At 42.6% G+C, this 18,920-nt stretch overlaps 1 protein-coding gene across 1 annotated transcript; it reads right to left on the reverse strand.

Moving 5' to 3' along the window:
• Positions 1–4,715: 4,715 nt before the first annotated feature.
• Positions 4,716–18,570, reverse strand: LOC135520425 (pituitary tumor-transforming gene 1 protein-interacting protein-like). The gene is made up of 7 exons (XM_064945981.1): positions 18,296–18,570; positions 17,944–17,990; positions 17,131–17,239; positions 13,722–13,830; positions 12,698–12,763; positions 8,764–8,810; positions 4,716–5,295 (listed from the first exon to the last, which is right to left on the reverse strand). The coding sequence occupies exons 1-7, from the start codon at positions 18,408–18,410 to the stop codon at positions 5,246–5,248; spliced, it is 543 nt and encodes a 180-aa protein (XP_064802053.1). The 5' UTR covers positions 18,411–18,570; the 3' UTR covers positions 4,716–5,245.
• Positions 18,571–18,920: the final 350 nt, after the last annotated feature.

Here is an 18,920-nt window from a genome sequence, read left to right on the forward strand (position 1 = left end):
CCAGAGAATGTCAGACTTTGATGACAAAGTTTCATAAAAAAATTGCCCACAAGAAGGATCGCTGCACCACCTTCCTGTTCAAGTGGGCACAGTACAACGACGTTGAGTCCTAAAATGTATTGTATGGTGCTGCATAAATTATGTCATATGCCAGAGAGGTATGTATACTGTAGCTAAGAAAGCAAAGTTAAGTGTATGTTGTGTATTACACTGTTAGTAGCTCATGTGGCTCACCCTAGTAATTTGGTCCCTTTCCCCCTCATAACTTAGTGTACTGTTCTGACTTGGTGGTGCTTATGTAGCCTGCAGACTTTTAGAGAAAATGTATTTAAAAAAAAATATATTTAACCTTTATATAACTAGGCAAGTCAGTTAAGAATAAATTAAATATTAGAAAGTGTCCATGATTGAGTCTTTGAATGAAGAGATTGAGATAAAACTGTCAAGTTTGAGTGTTTGTTGCAGCTTGTTCCAGTCGCTAGCTGCAGCAAACTGAAAAGAGGAGCGACCCAGGGATGTGTGTGCTTTGGGGACCTTTAACAGAATGTCACTGGCAGAACAGGTGTTGTATGTGGAAGATGAGGGCTGCAGTAGATATCGCAGAGTGAGGCCTAAGAGGGTTTTATAAATAAGCATCAAACAGTGGGTCTTGCAATGGGTATACAGAGATGGAGTATAGAGTATAGAGTGTAGTGATGTGTCCTCTAAGGAGCATTGGTGGCAAATCTGATGGCCAAATGGTAAAGAACATCTAGCCGCTCGAGAGCACCCTCACCTGCCGATCTATAAATTATGTCTCCATAATCTTGCATGCGTAGGATGGTCATCTGAATCAGGGTTAGAATTGTCATCATCGAATATTGTAAGAGCTTTCATTGTCTGCTCATTTGCCCCCTTAATTTATCCTATGGTTCTGACTTGGTGTACAGGGAGACTACTGTAAGAACGGCCCATGTTCTGAATTCTGTCGCTGTACATTTCAAAAGTGCTGAACAAATAGTTATATTGACTACGTACGTCTTAGCTCGCTCCTTAATGTCTTAATCGAAATTACGAATTGCCTCTTAACCGCTCATCGTTCCCTCATGCCATAGTTTGGAAATCTCAATTGTCAGTAGAAACTACATTTGTTTAAGCAAGTCAGCCATATTTTTTTTAAATGGCAGTAAATAAGGCTGAATGAACTGTTTCACTGACAGACAAGGCTTTTTTAGTGTTCTGTTATGTAGTGGCTTTGCTGGCATGCATCTGAAAAGAATTGGGGGAGTTTGCTCCACCAAGATTTACATGCTAAAATCTCCACTGGTATCAAGCACCACGGATCTTATCTGAATAGAATGAGCAGAGCTATGAAATGAGACTTATGACATGGTACAAACATGATCTCCCCTTCCGGATGTCAAAGGTTTTAAAGCACAGGCAGGGAACTGCTCTGTTCCCCAGCCAACTTTTTTTTGGGAAACATGCTAGGAATGTGGAGGGGTTTGTCAAGACCATGTTGTTTTAATATACACATACATTCCTCCAGGGAAGGCAGGGTGTCCACTGTCCTGTCCAAATCTGAGCACCTAAATGGTTCTGTCGTTTTTATGACTCAATGGGTTTCATTGTTCAACGAGAACTTCTTCAATACAATTAAACATGATTATAAAGTATAGCCTGCTCCCAGATTTGTTGGTGTTCTTGCCAACTCCAAACACTGTCATGTTTGGCATGTCACTGAGTGACATGGCATTATGGCACAGACAGACTGGCATGATGGCAATGTAAAGTATGCTATGTATTTCAAATGAATTGTCTGGGTGGGCCCTGTACATGTGAAAGGGAAATCCTTAGAGGGTTCTTATTCAACGTGTAACCCATATGAGACTGTCAATGAGTCTATTCCACCATTTCACTATGAACAGGTGCACAGCATGTCTGCCCAAGAACCTCTTTCATAAAACCGATGAAAGTGATGAGCCTCAGATGAATATTACATGTCCTTTAATCTGCCTTGGACCACTTCCTGAGTGGTAAGGTATCCACCTTAGTGTTTCATAATCACCTGATTTAACTTCTCCTGCTCAGTATTTTCACATGTCTGATCTGGTCTGGGTGTTGTCTGTCTGGATGTTGTCAGTCTGGATATTGTCAGTCTGGGTGTTGTCAGTCTGGGTGTTGTCAGTCTGGATGTTGTCAGTCTGGGTGTTGTCAGTCTGGGTGTTGTCAGTCTGGGTGTTGTCAGTCTGGATGTTGTCAGTCTGGGTGTTGTCAGTTTGGGTGTTGTCAGTCTGGGTGTTGTCAGTCTGGGTGTTGTCAGTCTGGATGTTGTCAGTCTGGATGTTGTCAGTCTGGGTGTTGTCAGTCTGGATGTTGTCAGTCTGGGTGTTGTCAGTCTGGGTGTTGTCAGTCTGGATGTTGTCAGTCTGGGTGTTGTCAGTTTGGGTGTTGTCAGTCTGGATGTTGTCAGTCTGGGTGTTGTCAGTCTGGATGTTGTCAGTCTGGGTGTTGTCAGTCTGGGTGTTGTCAGTCTGGATGTTGTCAGTCTGGATGTTGTCAGTCTGGATGTTGTCAGTCTGGATGTTGTCTGCACTGAAAATGATGGAACTGAATAAAAGCTTTTCAGGAGATTTGCATGTCAAATAGGCCGTGCCTGTCCTTGTAGATTCAGACTGTGCACATGTGCAGAAGCCGCAACAACAAAGCATCGACAAGCATTAGAATTAGATTCCATTTAGATAGCACTTTTGTCACTAGCCTAACCAAGTGTACACTGATATTTGAAACACATTTCCAACTGTTTTTGTTTTTATGAGGGACTAGATCTACAATATACCTTTTTTACTAACAGCATTATCAAGTCCCTACAGCTTTTTAAACAAAGTTATAAGGATACTTCGAGATTTTAGCAATGAGGCCCTTTATCTACTTCCCCCAGAGTCAGATGAACTTGTGCATAGCATTTGTTTTGTCTCTAACTGATGTTAGAGGAAGTTTCGTGAGCCAATGGGAACTATACTGAACAAAAATATAAACACAACATGCAAAAATGTCAAAGATTTTACTGAATTACAGTTTATATAAGGAAATCAATCAATTGAAAAAATGTATAAGGCCATAATCTACGGATTTCACATGACTTGGAATACAGATATTCATCTGGTCACAGATAACCTTAAAAATAATTGGTAAGGCAGTAGATCAGAAAAGCAGTCAGTATCTGGTGTGACAACCACTTGCCTCATGCAGCAAGACACAGCTGCTTCGCATAGAGTTAATCAGGCTGTTGATTGTGGCCTGTGGAATGTTCTCCCAATCCTCTTGAATGGCTGTGCAAAGTTGCTGGATACTGGAACACACCATCTTACACATCGATTCAGAGCATCCCAAACATGCACAATCGGTGACATGTCTCGTGAGTATGCAGGTCATGGAAGAACGAGAACATTTTCAGCTTCAAGGAATTGTGTTTGGATCCTTGCAACTTGGGGCCGTGCATTACCATTCTGAAACATGAGGTTAAGGTGGCAATGAATGGCACGACAATGGGCCTCAGAATCTCATCACGGTATCTCTGCATTCAAATTGCCATCGATAAAATGCAAATTTGATCATTGTGTAAAGCTTATACCTGCCTAAATTTGTGCACAAAGAGAAATAAGCTTTTTGTGCATATGGAACATTTCTGGGATCTTTTATTTCAGCTCATGAAACATGAGACCAACACTTACATGTACAGTTTTTATCTTTGTTTATTGTAGCATTAGCGCAATGACTGGAAGTCTATGGGTACCTGCTAGTGAAACTACCTCCAACATCCTTCATACTGGACACAGCCATAAAAATGGTATCTACGACTTCATCTGACTCAGTGGAAGTAGATAATGGGTCATCATTGCCTACATCCTGAAGTATCCCTTTAATGACCAAACTTTCTATAGCAGCGCTGCCATTAAGATGTCGAATGGCTATACAGGGCAGTAAATTGGCAATCCCATCCAGACATCTGGTAGATTGGGGTGTGGTTATGAATAAGAAGGGGTGGAGAGGCTGGGACACCTGGGTGTCAAACATCTAATTCCAAAATCATGGGCATTAATACAGAGTTGCTGCTGGGAAGGCTTTCCACTAGATGTTGGAACATTTCTACGGGGACTTGCTTCCATTCAAGAGCATTTGTGAGGTCGGTGCTGATGTTGGGCGATTAGGCCTGGCTCGCAGTCAGCATTCCAATTCCCCCCAAAGGTGTTTGATGGGCTTTGTACAAGCCAATCAAGTTCTTCCACACCAATCTTGATGAACCTGTATGGTCCTCACTTTGTGCACGAGGGCATTAAACATGCTGAAACAGGAAAGGGCCTTCCCCCCAAACTGTTGCCACAAAGTTGGAACCACAAAATCGTCTTGAATGTCATTGTATGCTGTAGCATTAACATTTCCCTTCACTGAAACCAAGGGGCCGAGAATGAACAATGAAAAACAGCCCCAGACCATTATTCCTCCTCCACCAAACTTTAAAGTTGTCACTAAGCATTCAGGTAGATAGCATGCTCCTGGCATAGCCCAAACCCAGATTCATCTGTCAGACTGCCAGATGGTGAGTGATTAATCACTCCAGAGAATGCGTTTCCACTGCTTTAGAGACCAATGGCGGTGAGCTTTACTTTACCCCACTCCAGACGACACTTGGCATTGCGCATGGTGATCTTAGGCTTGTTGTTAAGTCGCAAAAATTTTACGTTTGAAAGAAACATTTTATTAGGAAATGTATCAGATTGAGCATAGATTATTATGTTCTTGGTTTATGAAATATATACAAAGCGCAAACGAACTCAGATATTACAGTAATTTAAAACAAAGGCTCTTTAAATCAGATTTCACAAAAATACAAAGAATGTGCAGAAAGTTCAGAAGCTCCACTCAGTGCCATGTCTTCAACAGCAAACTAAATATTACAGACTTCCTCAAACGTCTTAATCGAGTGACAAACGTAACATTCTCAAACTGTAAATCATTTTCATTCAAAACCTAAAATGAATGAATAAAAACTGCATTTAATAATTATAGGCAAAGGTTTGATTTAGATGAATCATGATGATAGACCGGTCTGATATATAGGTGTTTGTGTGTCTCTCAGAGTAGGGTGTCTCTGCTCTCTAAGCTAAAACAGTCAGCAGGACAGGATGATAGTCAGTCCAAAGAAGGATGGAGCAGAGGAGAGCCATCTGAACAACTTCTCTTCACTCTCACACAGGTTTCTGGTTTACTCATTTTCAAACTTGCTGTATGGGTGGTCAGAGTCAGGGACAAGACCTGTAAAAACAAAGAGAGAGAGAGAAATAAAGAGGAAAGATGGGGAACATTGAAAAACAGTGATTAGAAGCTGTTGGTTTATGCCTGGGCTGTGTAGGGGTTGTACAGAGGCTACCTGGAGCATAGAGATCCTATTAAATTACTAGAGTCATTAACTCTCAAAGTTCCAGAATGTGGTCAAAATGGCAACCATATTGGCCAGGGAAAAATCAAAACGAGTCTAATTGGAATGAATGGCAGTGGGAGGCATCATCCTGACTTTCCATGTGCAGGAAAAAAGTATGGGATGTGATATCGGATATTGTGTAATAAAATGGTCTACCTAAAACGGTCAGAATTATAAATAAAGTTTGTAATGGGGTTTATACAAATGTTATGTTTAAATAGCCTCTAAAATATTAACAAACAGACCACAAATGTCAAATGTTTTGTTATCTTGGAAAACTATGATATTTGTATTTTTTATTTTATTTAACTAGGCAAGTCAGTTAAGAACAAATTCTTATTTACATTGATGGCCTATACCCAAACCTGGACGACGCTGGGCCAATTGTGCGCTGCCATATGGGACCCCCAATCACGGCCGGATGTGATAGAGCCTGGATACAATGGCATGTCTCAACTTTTTACTAGCAACTTATCATGAATCTAATATGAACAAAGGACTCCCTCTAATTCCAAAATCATGGGCATTAATACAGTAAGGGGCGCCACTCGGGAGCCCTAATGATACAATCAGTACTTGTTGCATTTACAACTTGTCTAAGACCTATCATCAACTGATATCAGCCAGTGTATGATGTGGATTGACTGCATTGTTCGAATGGAATGTTGGCAAATTGGTAGTTAAGTTAAAACACTAATGGAATCATTCCTCTAAAATGGCCTGGCTAGCGAACAAACAAACATACAGAGCAGATAAATTATTCAAATTCATTATTTTACACAATATCTTATCACAGCACTGGCAAACCATGATTGACCAACTCCCTGACAAAACGGCAAAAATGTATCCCATCATAAGAAGGTTCATGTCCATTGTAGTATTCTATATAGCTACATTGTCTAGGGGTTGTCCAGAGGCTGCCAAAGGGTTGTCCAGAGGCTGCCAAAGGGTTGTCCAGAGGCTGCCAAGGGGTTGTCCAGAGGCTGCCAAGGGGTTGTCCAGAGGCTGCCAAGGGGTTGTACAGAGGCTGCCAAGGGGTTGTCCAGAGGCTGCCAAGGGGTTGTACAGAGGCTGCCAAGGGGTTGTCCAGAGGCTGCCAAGGGGTTGTCCAGAGGCTGCCAAGGGGTTGTCCAGAGGCTGCCAAGGGGTTGTCCAGAGGCTGCCAAGGGGTTGTCCAGAGGCTGCCAAGGGGTTGTCCAGAGGCTGCCAAAGGGTTGTCCAGAGGCTGCCAAAGGGTTGTCCAGAGGCTGCCAAAGGGTTGTCCAGAGGCTGCCAAAGGGTTGTCCAGAGGCTGCCAAGGGGTTGTCCAGAGGCTGCCAAAGGGTTGTCCAGAGGCTGCCAAAGGGTTGTCCAGAGGCTGCCAAAGGGTTGTCCAGAGGCTGCCAAAGGGTTGTCCAGAGGCTGCCAAAGGGTTGTCCAGAGGCCGCCAAAGGGTTGTCCAGAGGCCGCCAAAGGGTTGTCCAGAGGCCGCCAAAGGGTTGTCCAGAGGCCGCCAAAGGGTTGTACAGAGGCTGCCAACGGCTTGTACAGAGGCTGCCAACGGGTTGTACAGAAGCTGCCAACGGGTTGTACAGAGGCTGCCAAAGGCTTGTACAGAGGCTGCCGAGATGGGAATGTGGTGCAGGTCACAAGGTATTGTTTAATCTCTGAGAATTGACTGAATGAAAAGGCACACACAGGTAGAGATTTACACTTTGTGAGTCTGGTCCTCCTGAAATGCAACAGACGTTGAGTTGACTTCACTCAGACATTAAGCAGAACCTACTCGCGCACACACACACACACACACCTCGTTTGAGTAGCAGACAAATGTCAAGCGGTCCCTAATGTACATAGACTTCAGTAAGCAGGAGGCATGTGAAGGAAACCACCATCCATCACTCTGTCATATTGTCCATAAAGAAAATCACAATTGATGTGGAACTGCAACCAATAGTACAGAACCATGTTAACACATACACACACCTCGAGAACGTGAAGGCAATGTACGGAAAGATCTCAAACTTGAAAACGCGTCAATAACAGAAATATTCACTGGGAATATGGAGCAATGGGGGTTCCTGTCTTTCTATGTGCTCTCTAGTCACTTTTCAGAGAGCTTTAGAGTTGTGCTACCCCCCTCTCACACTTAACCAGAAGCAGATGTCTTCATACAACCCCCCCCCCCCCCTCCAGTCCCAGGGTCAGAGGCCTAGCATAGAGCAGAGGTCACAGTATCAAGACCCCAGGGACACTCTACCCGGCTTGTCTCATAATTCCCATAATTCCTATAGACTGAAAAATGCCAGTGACTTTCCCAAAATTTCTACGTTTTCCAAAAAACCTCCATTGGATAATTCCTGGAATAAGAAGGGAATAAGCAGGAAGTCCGGGAATCACACCCACATTTCAGTCAACCTTGGGACTGACTGCAGTGCTCATATGTCCCATCATTCCTATTCACCCCAGGGAGCCCTCTGCCCTACAGACTGCTGTTCATTCCTAGTCACCTCACCTCTCTGCTCCCCCCTCTCTCCTACACTGTCTGGCATACTGAATAAATCAGCTAACCAAGCCTTACGGGTTGTTAAAAGTACTCCGAATCAAGATATGACCTGAGACCGAGTTGGCCTGTGTTTCTGTATCAATGTTTCAACATGGGGATCTGTGTGTGTTGTGCTGACCTGTACTAGACGGTAATGAGATGCCCAGTATCTGACATCCAAAGTGTGACGCATCGTGTAAGAATTGATTTCGAGAGACTTGAGGTAGAGTAACCAATATGTGGGCTGCGTTGGCTTGCTTTGGGACACCTTCACTACGCTGAATAATGCATTAACGTGACCGAGGATGGAAATTCAATAAGCAACACCCTAGAAAATATGGAAATGGACGGCCCTATGGATCGAGGACAATGAACGCTGAATGCTCATCCCATTACGCCCCAGTTAAACACATCAGGTCACAGAACAGTAAGAGGCCTGTAAATGTACAGTCTCAGAAGACGTTCATATCAGGTGAAGAAGAGCAAGGTCATTGGGTCAGGTTATATGAGGAGGTGTATCTTGGGTCTAATTGCATAAGAGGTTAGAGGCAGTCCTTGGTTCATATTAGATTCACAATAAATTGCTAGTAAAAAGTTGAGATATAGCATTGTATACATTTATGTAGTTCTGTCCTTGAGCTGTTCTGTATCACGTTTCATGTTTTGTGTGGACCCCAGAAAGAGTAGCTGATGCTATGGCAACAATTAATGTGGATCCTAATAAAATCGCTAAAATAATGATATTTAACTTTATCCATGTAGCGAGGGAGATACGTACCATACTTCTTGCGGATGTCATCATGCCTCACCTTCCTCTCCACCTTCCTGTCAGAGTACAGGACAACGCTCGTCATGTTCAATCACACAGTAACATGACAATAAGCAACACTGGAACATGAAATAAACCACTAACAGAAGAGCACAGCGCAGGATAATGAACATTAGGAAATTAAGGATTTATAAAAAGTCTCCTCAGTCAGTACTTCTGGGTAATGAAGGATTTATAAAGTCTCCTCAGTCAGTACTTCTGGGTAATTTAGGATTTATAAAGTCTCCTCAGTCAGTACTTCTGGGTAATGAAGGATTTATAAAGTCTTCTCAGTCAGTACTTCTGGGTAATGTAGGATTTATAAAGTCTCCTCAGTCAGTACTTCTGGGTAATGTAGGATTTATAAAGTCTCCTCAGTCAGTACTTCTGGGTAATGTAGGATTTATAAAGTCTCCTCAGTCAGTACTTCTGGGTAATGTAGGATTTATAAAGTCTCCTCAGTCAGTACTTCTGGGTAATGTAGGATTTATAAAGTCTCCTCAGTCAGTACTTCTGGGTAATGTAGGATTTATAAAGTCTCCTCAGTCAGTACTTCTGGGTAATGTAGGATTTATAAAGTCTCCTCAGTCAGTACTTCTGGGTAATGTAGGATTTATAAAGTCTCCTCAGTCAGTACTTCTGGGTAATGAAGGATTTATAAAGTCTTCTCAGTCAGTACTTCTGGGTAATGAAGGATTTATAAAGTCTCCTCAGTCAGTACTTCTGGGTAATGTAGGATTTATAAAGTCTCCTCAGTCAGTACTTCTGGGTAATGTAGGATTTATAAAGTCTCCTCAGTCAGTACTTCTGGGTAATGAAGGAGATTGTGAATACCAGCCTCATACTTGATAAACCACCAGTCAGTGAGCACTGTTACATGCACACAATTATACGATTATTGAGGATAGTCAGATTAATATAAATAGTTTGTTTTAAACGTTGGCATGTCTTGCAAGAAGAACGATTTCCCAAATAATCCTTACATGGACACATCTGAACGAGACATTTGATAAATGCAGAAAATCGCCAAACAAAATAAAATTCTACCACAGCGACCATGTTATTTTTTCGAAGACTATTTGATTCTGAGGACATGTAAAGTTTATATATAAAAAGCATATGTTCAATTTTTCCAAACTCACATCACTCGTGCATAAGAGGGAGGCTTGTGCTACCGGTGCTGGTACATGTGCAGATCAATTCCACCGATGGAACACGGATTAAGCTGTTGCCCTAATAATTCCAGAGATTGCGTAGGAAACCAAGTGTTATAATCTGCGTATGCTTACTTCGATGTAGACCGCATGCTGATTAAGCTAAGCAGACTAAGGTGTTTACATGACTATTGCCATACTAGGCCTACTGCCATAATCACTTTAATATCCAATTATTATTGTGCATGTAAACGTACTCAGTCAGTGGGTGTTTCTGCTAAACGTGTTACATGTTGTTTCACACTGCTGCTTTTAGCACCTCAGCTTTCTCACCAGTGACACTTCACAGTTGCTGCACCATACTCCCCCAGCCTCCTCAGAGGAGCCCCGCTTAATGGAACAACTTTGCCCAAGCTGCAAATACCTTACCAAGTCAACTAATGGAATGCAGTCGTGGAGATATGAAATATGGTTGTCAAAAGCAATCAATAACAAAAGTGCCATCTATATATTTCCTCTACACACCAAAAGTTTCCTCCACCCTCCATCTTGCTGAACGAAGCCTCCATGCCTTAAAGTGGCATCTATATTGGTCTTCTACAAACCAAAAGTTTCCTCCACCCTCCATCTTGCTGAACGAAGCCTCCATGCCTTAAAGTGGCATCTATATCTGTCCTCTACACACCAAAAGTTTCCTCCACCCTCCATCTTGCTGAACGAAGCCTCCATGCCTTAAAGTGGCATCTATATCGGTCTTCTACAAACCAAAAGTTTCCTCCACCCTCCATCTTGCTGAACGAAGCCTCCATGCCTTAAAGTGGCATCTATATCTGTCCTCTACACACCAAAAGTTTCCTCCACCCTCCATCTTGCTGAACGAAGCCTCCATGCCTTAAAGTGGCATCTATATCGGTCTTCTACAAACCAAAAGTTTCCTCCACCCTCCATCTTGCTGAACGAAGCCTCCATGCCTTAAAGTGGCATCTATATTGGTCTTCTACAAACCAAAAGTTTCCTCCACCCTCCATCTTGCTGAACGAAGCCTCCATGCCTTAAAGTGGCATCTATATTGGTCTTCTACAAACCAAAAGTTGTCTCCACCCTCCATCTTGCTGAACGAAGCTGCCATGCCTTAAAGTGGCAGCATTAAGCCTTTAGACATCTGACATTATTTAAGGCGGCTTTAGTGTCATTGTTTACCTCCCCATGGCCCCTGATAGAGGCTCGTAAACAACAAGACGCTGTGTTTTACACCGGCATGGCCAGCAGTAGGTGAAATACGAGCACAGGGCAGGCTGAGGAGCCTGCCACCCAGCCATCGCTCTAACTTTATGGGGGACACAAATGAGGCAGGGAGGGGAGGTGGTTGTGATTGTTTTGTTGGCCCCTCCAGGGACGTAAATTCACTGGGTCCCCAAGTGGCAGTCCCACACAAAGAAATACATTGTAAATCAGTCTGGGATCTTTAATGCCAGGTAGTGATCTGGGGAGCAGCAACCAGTGGAGGCAGGCAGGCTGAGAGGCAGAGAGGAGCAGAGGCTGTCCTGACCACCATCTGTCTCCCCCTCCTCCCGCTCAGCTGACTGACTCACACATAACCATGCACGAAGGCAACAAGTGAGCGACCGGTAGAAAATGAAAAAGAGCGAAAGGGATGAATACCATCTCAAAGACCTAAACCCTGTATATTTCAATGGGACATTCCCCAACATAGAGATACAGTAAAAGTCAGTGGAGTCTAGATGGTGGGGATGTGGTAACTTATGTCTGTTTAGTTGTTCTGTAGAACGTTCCCCATCTGTAGCTCAGATAATAGAGAGCTCAGAGCTCTTAGCTTGTGCCCTAACCTCTCCATCTGCAGACTCTGGGGATGTGCTGTAAACTCTCTAGAGGTTCCCTCCTCTCCCATGGTGCCGAAAACAGGCCTGGGTCCTCTGATCCCATCAGAACACCAACACTGTCTATGTAGGTCAGTACACGAACACAGACTATGGTGGTTTGATCCACATCAGGAACTGACTGAGTCAATATACTCTACATTCCCTGGCTTGATAGAAGAAAGGTTCACAGAGGTTGGTTTAATTCAGAAACACACAGTGAGCCAAGACTCCCCAGTACACCACGCAGCACGTGACATGATAAACTTACTGTACCGACTGTCTTTCTGCATGACTGACTGCTGACTACGTTAAACAACACATCAAGCTATACTTGGTGGATGACAGGCGGGGAGAAATGTAAAGAAAGGCTGAAACATTTATGTAAAGGGATTCAGTGTAGGAGGAAGAGTGGCTCAGAACCCCATTTCTACCACTACACTATGTAGTAGCACGTTCTATATTCAACACACACTTATCAAAGTGCAGCTGCTGAAGACTAAGAGCTGGAATCAGTGATTACAATCCTCTCGGTTGGTGTTTGGGGAGACACACACACACAGTATTTCTCCTGGGGACGGTGCTGCTTGAAGAGCCGCAGGCACAGCTCACCAACTGTTCAAATCCCCCAACCCTGACAGAGAACGTCTCCATAGATGATCACCAACAACAGAGTAGAAAACTCTGAATCTGACTAGGTAGCTGCGGGAAGTGGTTTCGATAATTGAAACGGATACAAGCACCTCCCCAAAAATCTAAGCAACTAACAGTGTGGGCTCACACAAATCATTGTGTTGATAAAATGGGGCATCCTTTAGTAGTGGTTTGAAAGCCAGTGTAAAGCAGAGGGTGTGATAACTAAGGAATCCTTACCGTTCATCAGCACGCTGTCTGATCTCCTCTCTCTTCCTGGCAAACCTCTCCTCATCTCTGTCTGGCCTGGTGAGACAGAGACACAGGCAGTGTTACAATCACCTTGAAACATCACATTCTTCACACAGACACACCAGCACAGATTGGTCTGAGAACACACTTTCCTTATACAGTATATGATATGATATACTTTGTCTCCAATTGGAAATGAGACTTAGTATTCCTTGTCAACAATAACACTGCAAGATCTGTTGTATAGAACGGCTGTTGCTCTTAACTTTGCATAGATGCTGCCAACAAGAAGCAATCCTGTATCCTGTGATTCTGCTGCTTGTGTTTAACGCAAAAAGTGAGGCTGCTGTTGTGTAAGCTTGGAAAGGGGAGAGGTTCTGACAGGTGAGAGGTTCTGCTGGGGATATCTTTGTTAATTGGATGTAATCTTAAAATGGAACAAATCATTATGCCAATATATGCAGAGGCATTCCAATGATGGTGAGAAATATGAACTGTGTGGAATTTCATTTCGGACAAACATGTTGTTTCATCTTCACGGTCTTCATGTTTAGTTAGGATAGATGATTGAGATGCACAAAGTGGCTGCATTTAAATGGCTGCCAATCAGGGTGTCAGGCCAGCAAGCATTTGATTGACATGCAGTTTTACATTCCACTTTGTAGTGACAGTTTCTTCTTCCTTCCTCCTAGCGTTGCATAACAAGCAGGGCAGGATCAGCATCCAGCACTGCACCTACCTGTTTTAATAAAAGGGTGTAACCACTGTACATGGATTGTGTATGTTAATAGAGATTTGCATTTTGAATAATCTGATGTTGGATGTAACACAAAGGATATGCGGAATATCAGCACATTTATGAGGAGTCTGAGGTATTGAAAGACATGGTTAGTGTGGAGACTTTCCTAGGATTATGAACAATGCCGACTGATAAAGACCTTGCCATTCTTTGCAAGTTTGCCTTAACATTAGGCTAGACAGGGCAATTTGGTGACATGACTTCCTGTCTTACCCTGATTGACGTTTTTTGCAGCAACAGCAGCAGCAGCAACAGACTGTGATGCTGATGATAATGGTCCCGCCTAACACTGCCATGGCGATGATCAGGGCCTCGAAGTTCACTGGAACAGAGAAAAGGTCAAGGGTCAAGATCTGGACAAATAACATGCTTCAAAGTTATTTTAATTTTAAGTGAATTTCACAACACACTATCCTTTATCAAGGATGAAGAGAACATTTAATTATTAATGTGATTATGTATTTATTCTATCAATATGTAGGTATATGACTACTAAACCTATGAGGAATCAAACCGATCCAAATGAGGGGTGCAGACTGCACTGATGCTGATTAGTTGAGAAAGTCAGATATGCAGTATCATTTAATAAGCCTGAGCAGTACCAGCCTGTGATTGAGCGATATGAAAGGCTCAGTTTTGGCACTCAGACTACAAATTCAACAATGCATCCTTTGTTAGACAATACTGCCACCTGCTGGTGTGTTTTTCAAATTACAAGTGGGATTTTATGTCAAGATTTTTGTACTTGCTCGATTTGGTTTGGACAAAAGAAATGTTGGTCAAGAATTGTAGCATAATATTCTTCTTACCTTTAGGTTTTGAATGCATGAGTCACAAGTTCAGAAGGCTTTTTAAACTGATTAGTAACTCGTTTGGACAAAGATGGTTGTTTCCTGATTCTCAAGTCATAAAACATTGCATTCTCAATTAAATATGCCAATATTTGTGGCAGGGAGATTTTGTTCCAAAACAAAATGATAGATCTCTTCTTTTATTATGAAAATGATCATAACACTGTGGAATGTATGTTATTCCTTAGTATCTAGCCCTGGAATCTAACCTCATGCTCAGAAACTAGCCAGACACCCCATGCTGTTGTCATCTGTGGCCCAGAGGCCTATGATCAGAACCCCAGCAGGCAGTTCCAGCAAGCGGCCACAGTGTGTGTGTGTGTGTTTATGTGGATCAGTCAGTGGGGGTGGCTCTAATCAACACAGGACAGCCAGAGGGGGCAGGCTGGCTGACTGACTGACATCTACTAGGCCTGAATGAGCCACAGCCTGGTCACCCCGCTACCATCTAGAAGACGGAGACAATACAGGTGCATCAAAGCTGGGATCGAGAGAATGAAAAACAGCTTCAATCGCCAGGCCATCAGACCGTCAAATAGTCACCACTAGCCGGCCTCCGCCCAGTAACCTACCCTGAACCTTAGTCACTGTTACTTGCCAGCTACCACTAAGTACTCTACCCTGCACCTTACAGACTGCTGCCTCATGTACATAGTCAATGAACACTGGTCACTTTAATCATGTTTCCATACTGCACACCTGGATTGTACAATATTTGCACATTATTCTTTAAAACAATTATTCAAGCTCTGTTAAGTTGGTTGTTGATCATTGCTAGACAGCCATTTACGTCTTGCCATAAGATTTAAGCCGATTTAAGTGAAAGCTGCAACTGGGCCACTCAGGAACATTCAATGTTGTCATGGTAAGCAACTCCAGTGTACACTGAGTGTATAAAACATTAGGAATACATAGTCCGACCGGGTGAAAGCTATGATCCCTTATTGATGTGACTTTAAATCCACTTCAAATCAGTGTAGATGAAGGGGAGGAGACAGGTTAAAGAATATCTTTTAAGCCTTGAGACAATTGGAGACATGGATTGTGTATGTGCACCATTCAGATGGGGAAAGGGCAGGAGAAAAGACTTAAGTGCGTTTGAACGGGGTATGGTAGTAGATGCCAGGCGACCGGTTTGTGTCAAGAATTGCTGTTTTTTTTTTTTTTCACGCTCAACAGTTTCCTGTGTGAATCAAGAGTGGTGGTCCATCAGCCAAAGGAAATCCAGCCAACTTGACATCTGTGGGAGGCATCGGAGTCCACATGGCCCAGCATTCCTGTGGAACACTTTCGAAACCTTGTAGAGTCCATGCACAGACTAATTGAGGCTGTTCTGAGGGGAAACCGGGGTTTGTTCCTAATGTTTTAGTAAGGGGTTGTTCTTAATGTTTTCTACACACAGTGTGTTTCAGGTTATTGTCTTGCTGAAAAGGTATCCTAGTGTCTGGTGGAAACAGACAGACAGGGTTTTTTCTAGGATTTTGTCTGTGCTTAGCTCCATTCGGTTTATTTTTTTATCCTGAAACACTGACCCAGCCTTAACGATTACAAGCATACCCATAACATGATGCAGCCACCACTATGCTTGAAAATATGGAGTGGTACCCAGTAATGTGTTGTACTGGGTTTGCCCAAAACATAACACTTTGCATTCAGGACAAAACGTGAATTGCTTTGCCTTATTTCGTTCACTATTACTTTGTTGCCTTGTTGCAAACAGGTTGCATGTTTTGGAATATTTTTTATTCTGTACAGACTTCCTTCTTTTCACTCCGTCAATTAGGACAGTATGTGGAGTAACTACTGTACAATGTTGTTGAACCATCCTCAGTTTTCCTATCACAGCCATTAAACCCTAACTGTTTTCAAGTCACTGAACAGTTTCCAACCTCTCAGGCAACTGAGTTAAGAAGGACTCCTGTCTCTTTATAGTGACTGGGTATGTTGATACACCACCGAAAGTGTAATTAATAACTTCAAGTTCAAAAGGGATATTCAATGTCTGCCTTTTATTTTATTTTGACCCATCTGCCAATAGGTGCACTTCTTTGTGAGGCATTGGAAAATGCCCTGGTTTTTGTGGTTGAATCTGTGTTTCAAAGTCACTGCTCGACCATACAGATAAGTGCATGTGTGCGGTGCCGAGATGAGGTGGTCATTCAAAAAGCAGGTTAAACACTATAATTACACATTGACATTATGGGGTATTGTGTGTAGGCCAATGACAAACTCCCAGCCTTTAACAAAGTGAGTCACGTGGCAGTGGTTTACTATATAACGCAGGCAGACAGGCATTCCGTTACTGTTCGAATGTTACAATGGGCAAAACAAGTGACCGAAGCGACTTTGAGCTTGGTATGATCGGCAGTGCCAAGCCTGCCCTTTTCCTGGATCTCAGAAACTGCCCTGCCTCCTGGGCTTTACACACACAGCAGTGTCTAGGGTTTACAGAGAATAATGTGACAAAAAAAACATCCAGTCAGCAGTAGTTCAGATGTACTATTATGTATTAATCTGACTGTTGCTATATTGACCTGAACAGACACCCAACAAAGCATGTGGCCCGCCATGGGCTGATGTGGGTACAGGGCAGGCTTTTGTTTTAGCAAAGCACTAACACACTTGATTACACTAATCCATGTCTAAATCGAACACAACAATAAGTTGATTAGTACAATCAGGTGTGTTCTTGCTCGGGTGGGACTAAATCCTGCACCCACATCAGGTCGTCTAATGGGAGGTCCCATCGTGTAAAACTTAATTTCACTCACCCCAACACACTCCCCATCGTGCCTGTGACAGTTTACACACTGCAGGCGGAGGCAGAATGTAGCTCACTGGGTAGTCTGTGCAGGTGTCGTTGGTCATGCACCACAGGCACTGAGAAAAGACAAGGCACTCATCATTAGCCTAGTACTTCAATTCTCAAAGAGTTGATATGCGCAGGATCACCTATCCCCAGCCTTCACCCATGTCCTTGACTGTGTCCATAACTTCATGTATTAGTGATGGGGAATTGATAATTACATATCAAGATATTATTTTTGACGATATATCATATTGCATTGTTTTCACAATATCACTATATTATGTTTGAACTAGTCGGCTGAACCTACAGCAAAACTCCAGTATTTTTCCTTCAACGTGTTCGCCATATTTTTAAATTGGAGGCCAATTTGTTTACAGCACTTTTATTTAGATGACTGATCAAAACTTCTCATGTCTCTCTCTTGTCCCTCTGCAGCAGACATATGGTGCGCAATATGTTTGGAACATCGAATCGCAATACATATGGAATAATGAGAATCACCAATATATATATATATATATATATATCGTATCGGCATCTAAGTATCGTGATAATATCGTATGTTGAGGTCCCTATCAATTCTCTGCCTTTATTTATAGAGTAACTCAAATGGATTCAGACATTACTTTCAATGATGTGACCCTTGTACAAAATTGTACAAACTAACTAACATATATATATATATATAGAACATAGCCTGAGTGCTATAGTTAGTAGCCAAGGCTATAATGTATACGCTTTATAAATAGGAAGTGTTACATAATACTCTGCTTACCTTTGGGTTTTGAATGCATGAGTCACATGTTGAGGAGGTTTTGCAAGCTGAAATGAAAGGACACGTGTGTTCTTATTTGCATTCAGTAAGTCTAAGCTGTACCATGCTTAAAACTAGGCTAAATCGCCATACTGTCTACAATTGTGCATGTCACACCAACTCAAAGTTTATGATTTTTGCTAACCTAGCAAGCTAACGTTAGCTGATGACGCATTTCAGTTCTAGTTAGCTAGCTAGCCATCGAGACCTTACAAGTGCCAAAATACAAACAAATAAATGAAACGAGCAATGACAACACTGAATCATGCTGTTGATAAATTTCGTAGCCAAAAACGTAGGAATAGTATCTTACAATTCAATGGCGTTGGCGTAGTACTAGTGAGACATTCTGCTCGGCGAACGAGGACACAGGTTACAGTCACAACAACAAGCAATGAGCTCATGATTCCTCTCTCTGTTTTATTCATGTTACGATGCTATGTTGAAATATTCTATCTAGCTACACTTTCACTTTCTAAAACAAGCAAAAACGTAACTCCTGGAGTTGCCAAGACCAAGATGGCAAATAATCTAAACAAACGAGTTACTTCCTGGTTCTCCCCGAGGTTGAAGATCCTTTTCAAAAGGATGAAGAAGAACATACTGACACCTACTGCAGTGCAGGGCGCGGTACAAGCGAGAGTGCTCACATTATCCACCAGGTTGCGGTACAACACCATCAGTCTGGTACCTGCAGAGGAATAAAATATGATTTGCATTTGTCATAGAAATAGTCAGGGTAACTATCAAAACAGGTTCCCATTGAGACCTCACAAGGGCGAGATCTCATTTCCGTCGTCAGATTTAATATGATTCTATGTAGTTAGACTCCATGCCAATAAAGCCTTTTGGATGTCATATAATTGAGAGAGATAAAGGTCATGTGTATCTAATTCGAGTCGAATCAGGGTGACCTTCCCACCTTGCACGCATTCACC

This window comes from Oncorhynchus masou, chromosome 29 (genome assembly GCF_036934945.1).
Source record: "Oncorhynchus masou masou isolate Uvic2021 chromosome 29, UVic_Omas_1.1, whole genome shotgun sequence".
In the NCBI taxonomy this organism is placed as follows: Eukaryota; Metazoa; Chordata; class Actinopteri; order Salmoniformes; family Salmonidae; genus Oncorhynchus; species Oncorhynchus masou.

Bases quoted from the DNA above. Each gene is read 5' to 3' on its own strand.
- LOC135520425 (XM_064945981.1), bottom strand. From the start codon at position 18,410: ATGAATAAAACAGAGAGAGGAATCATGAGCTCATTGCTTGTTGTTGTG. The intron at 17,240-17,943 runs GTAAGCAGAGTA...GTCTTTTCTCAG, and splicing joins CATGCATTCAAAACCCAAAG to TGCCTGTGGTGCATGACCAA. The intron at 12,764-13,721 runs GTAAGACAGGAA...CTGTCTCACCAG, and splicing joins TGCAAAAAACGTCAATCAGG to GCCAGACAGAGATGAGGAGA.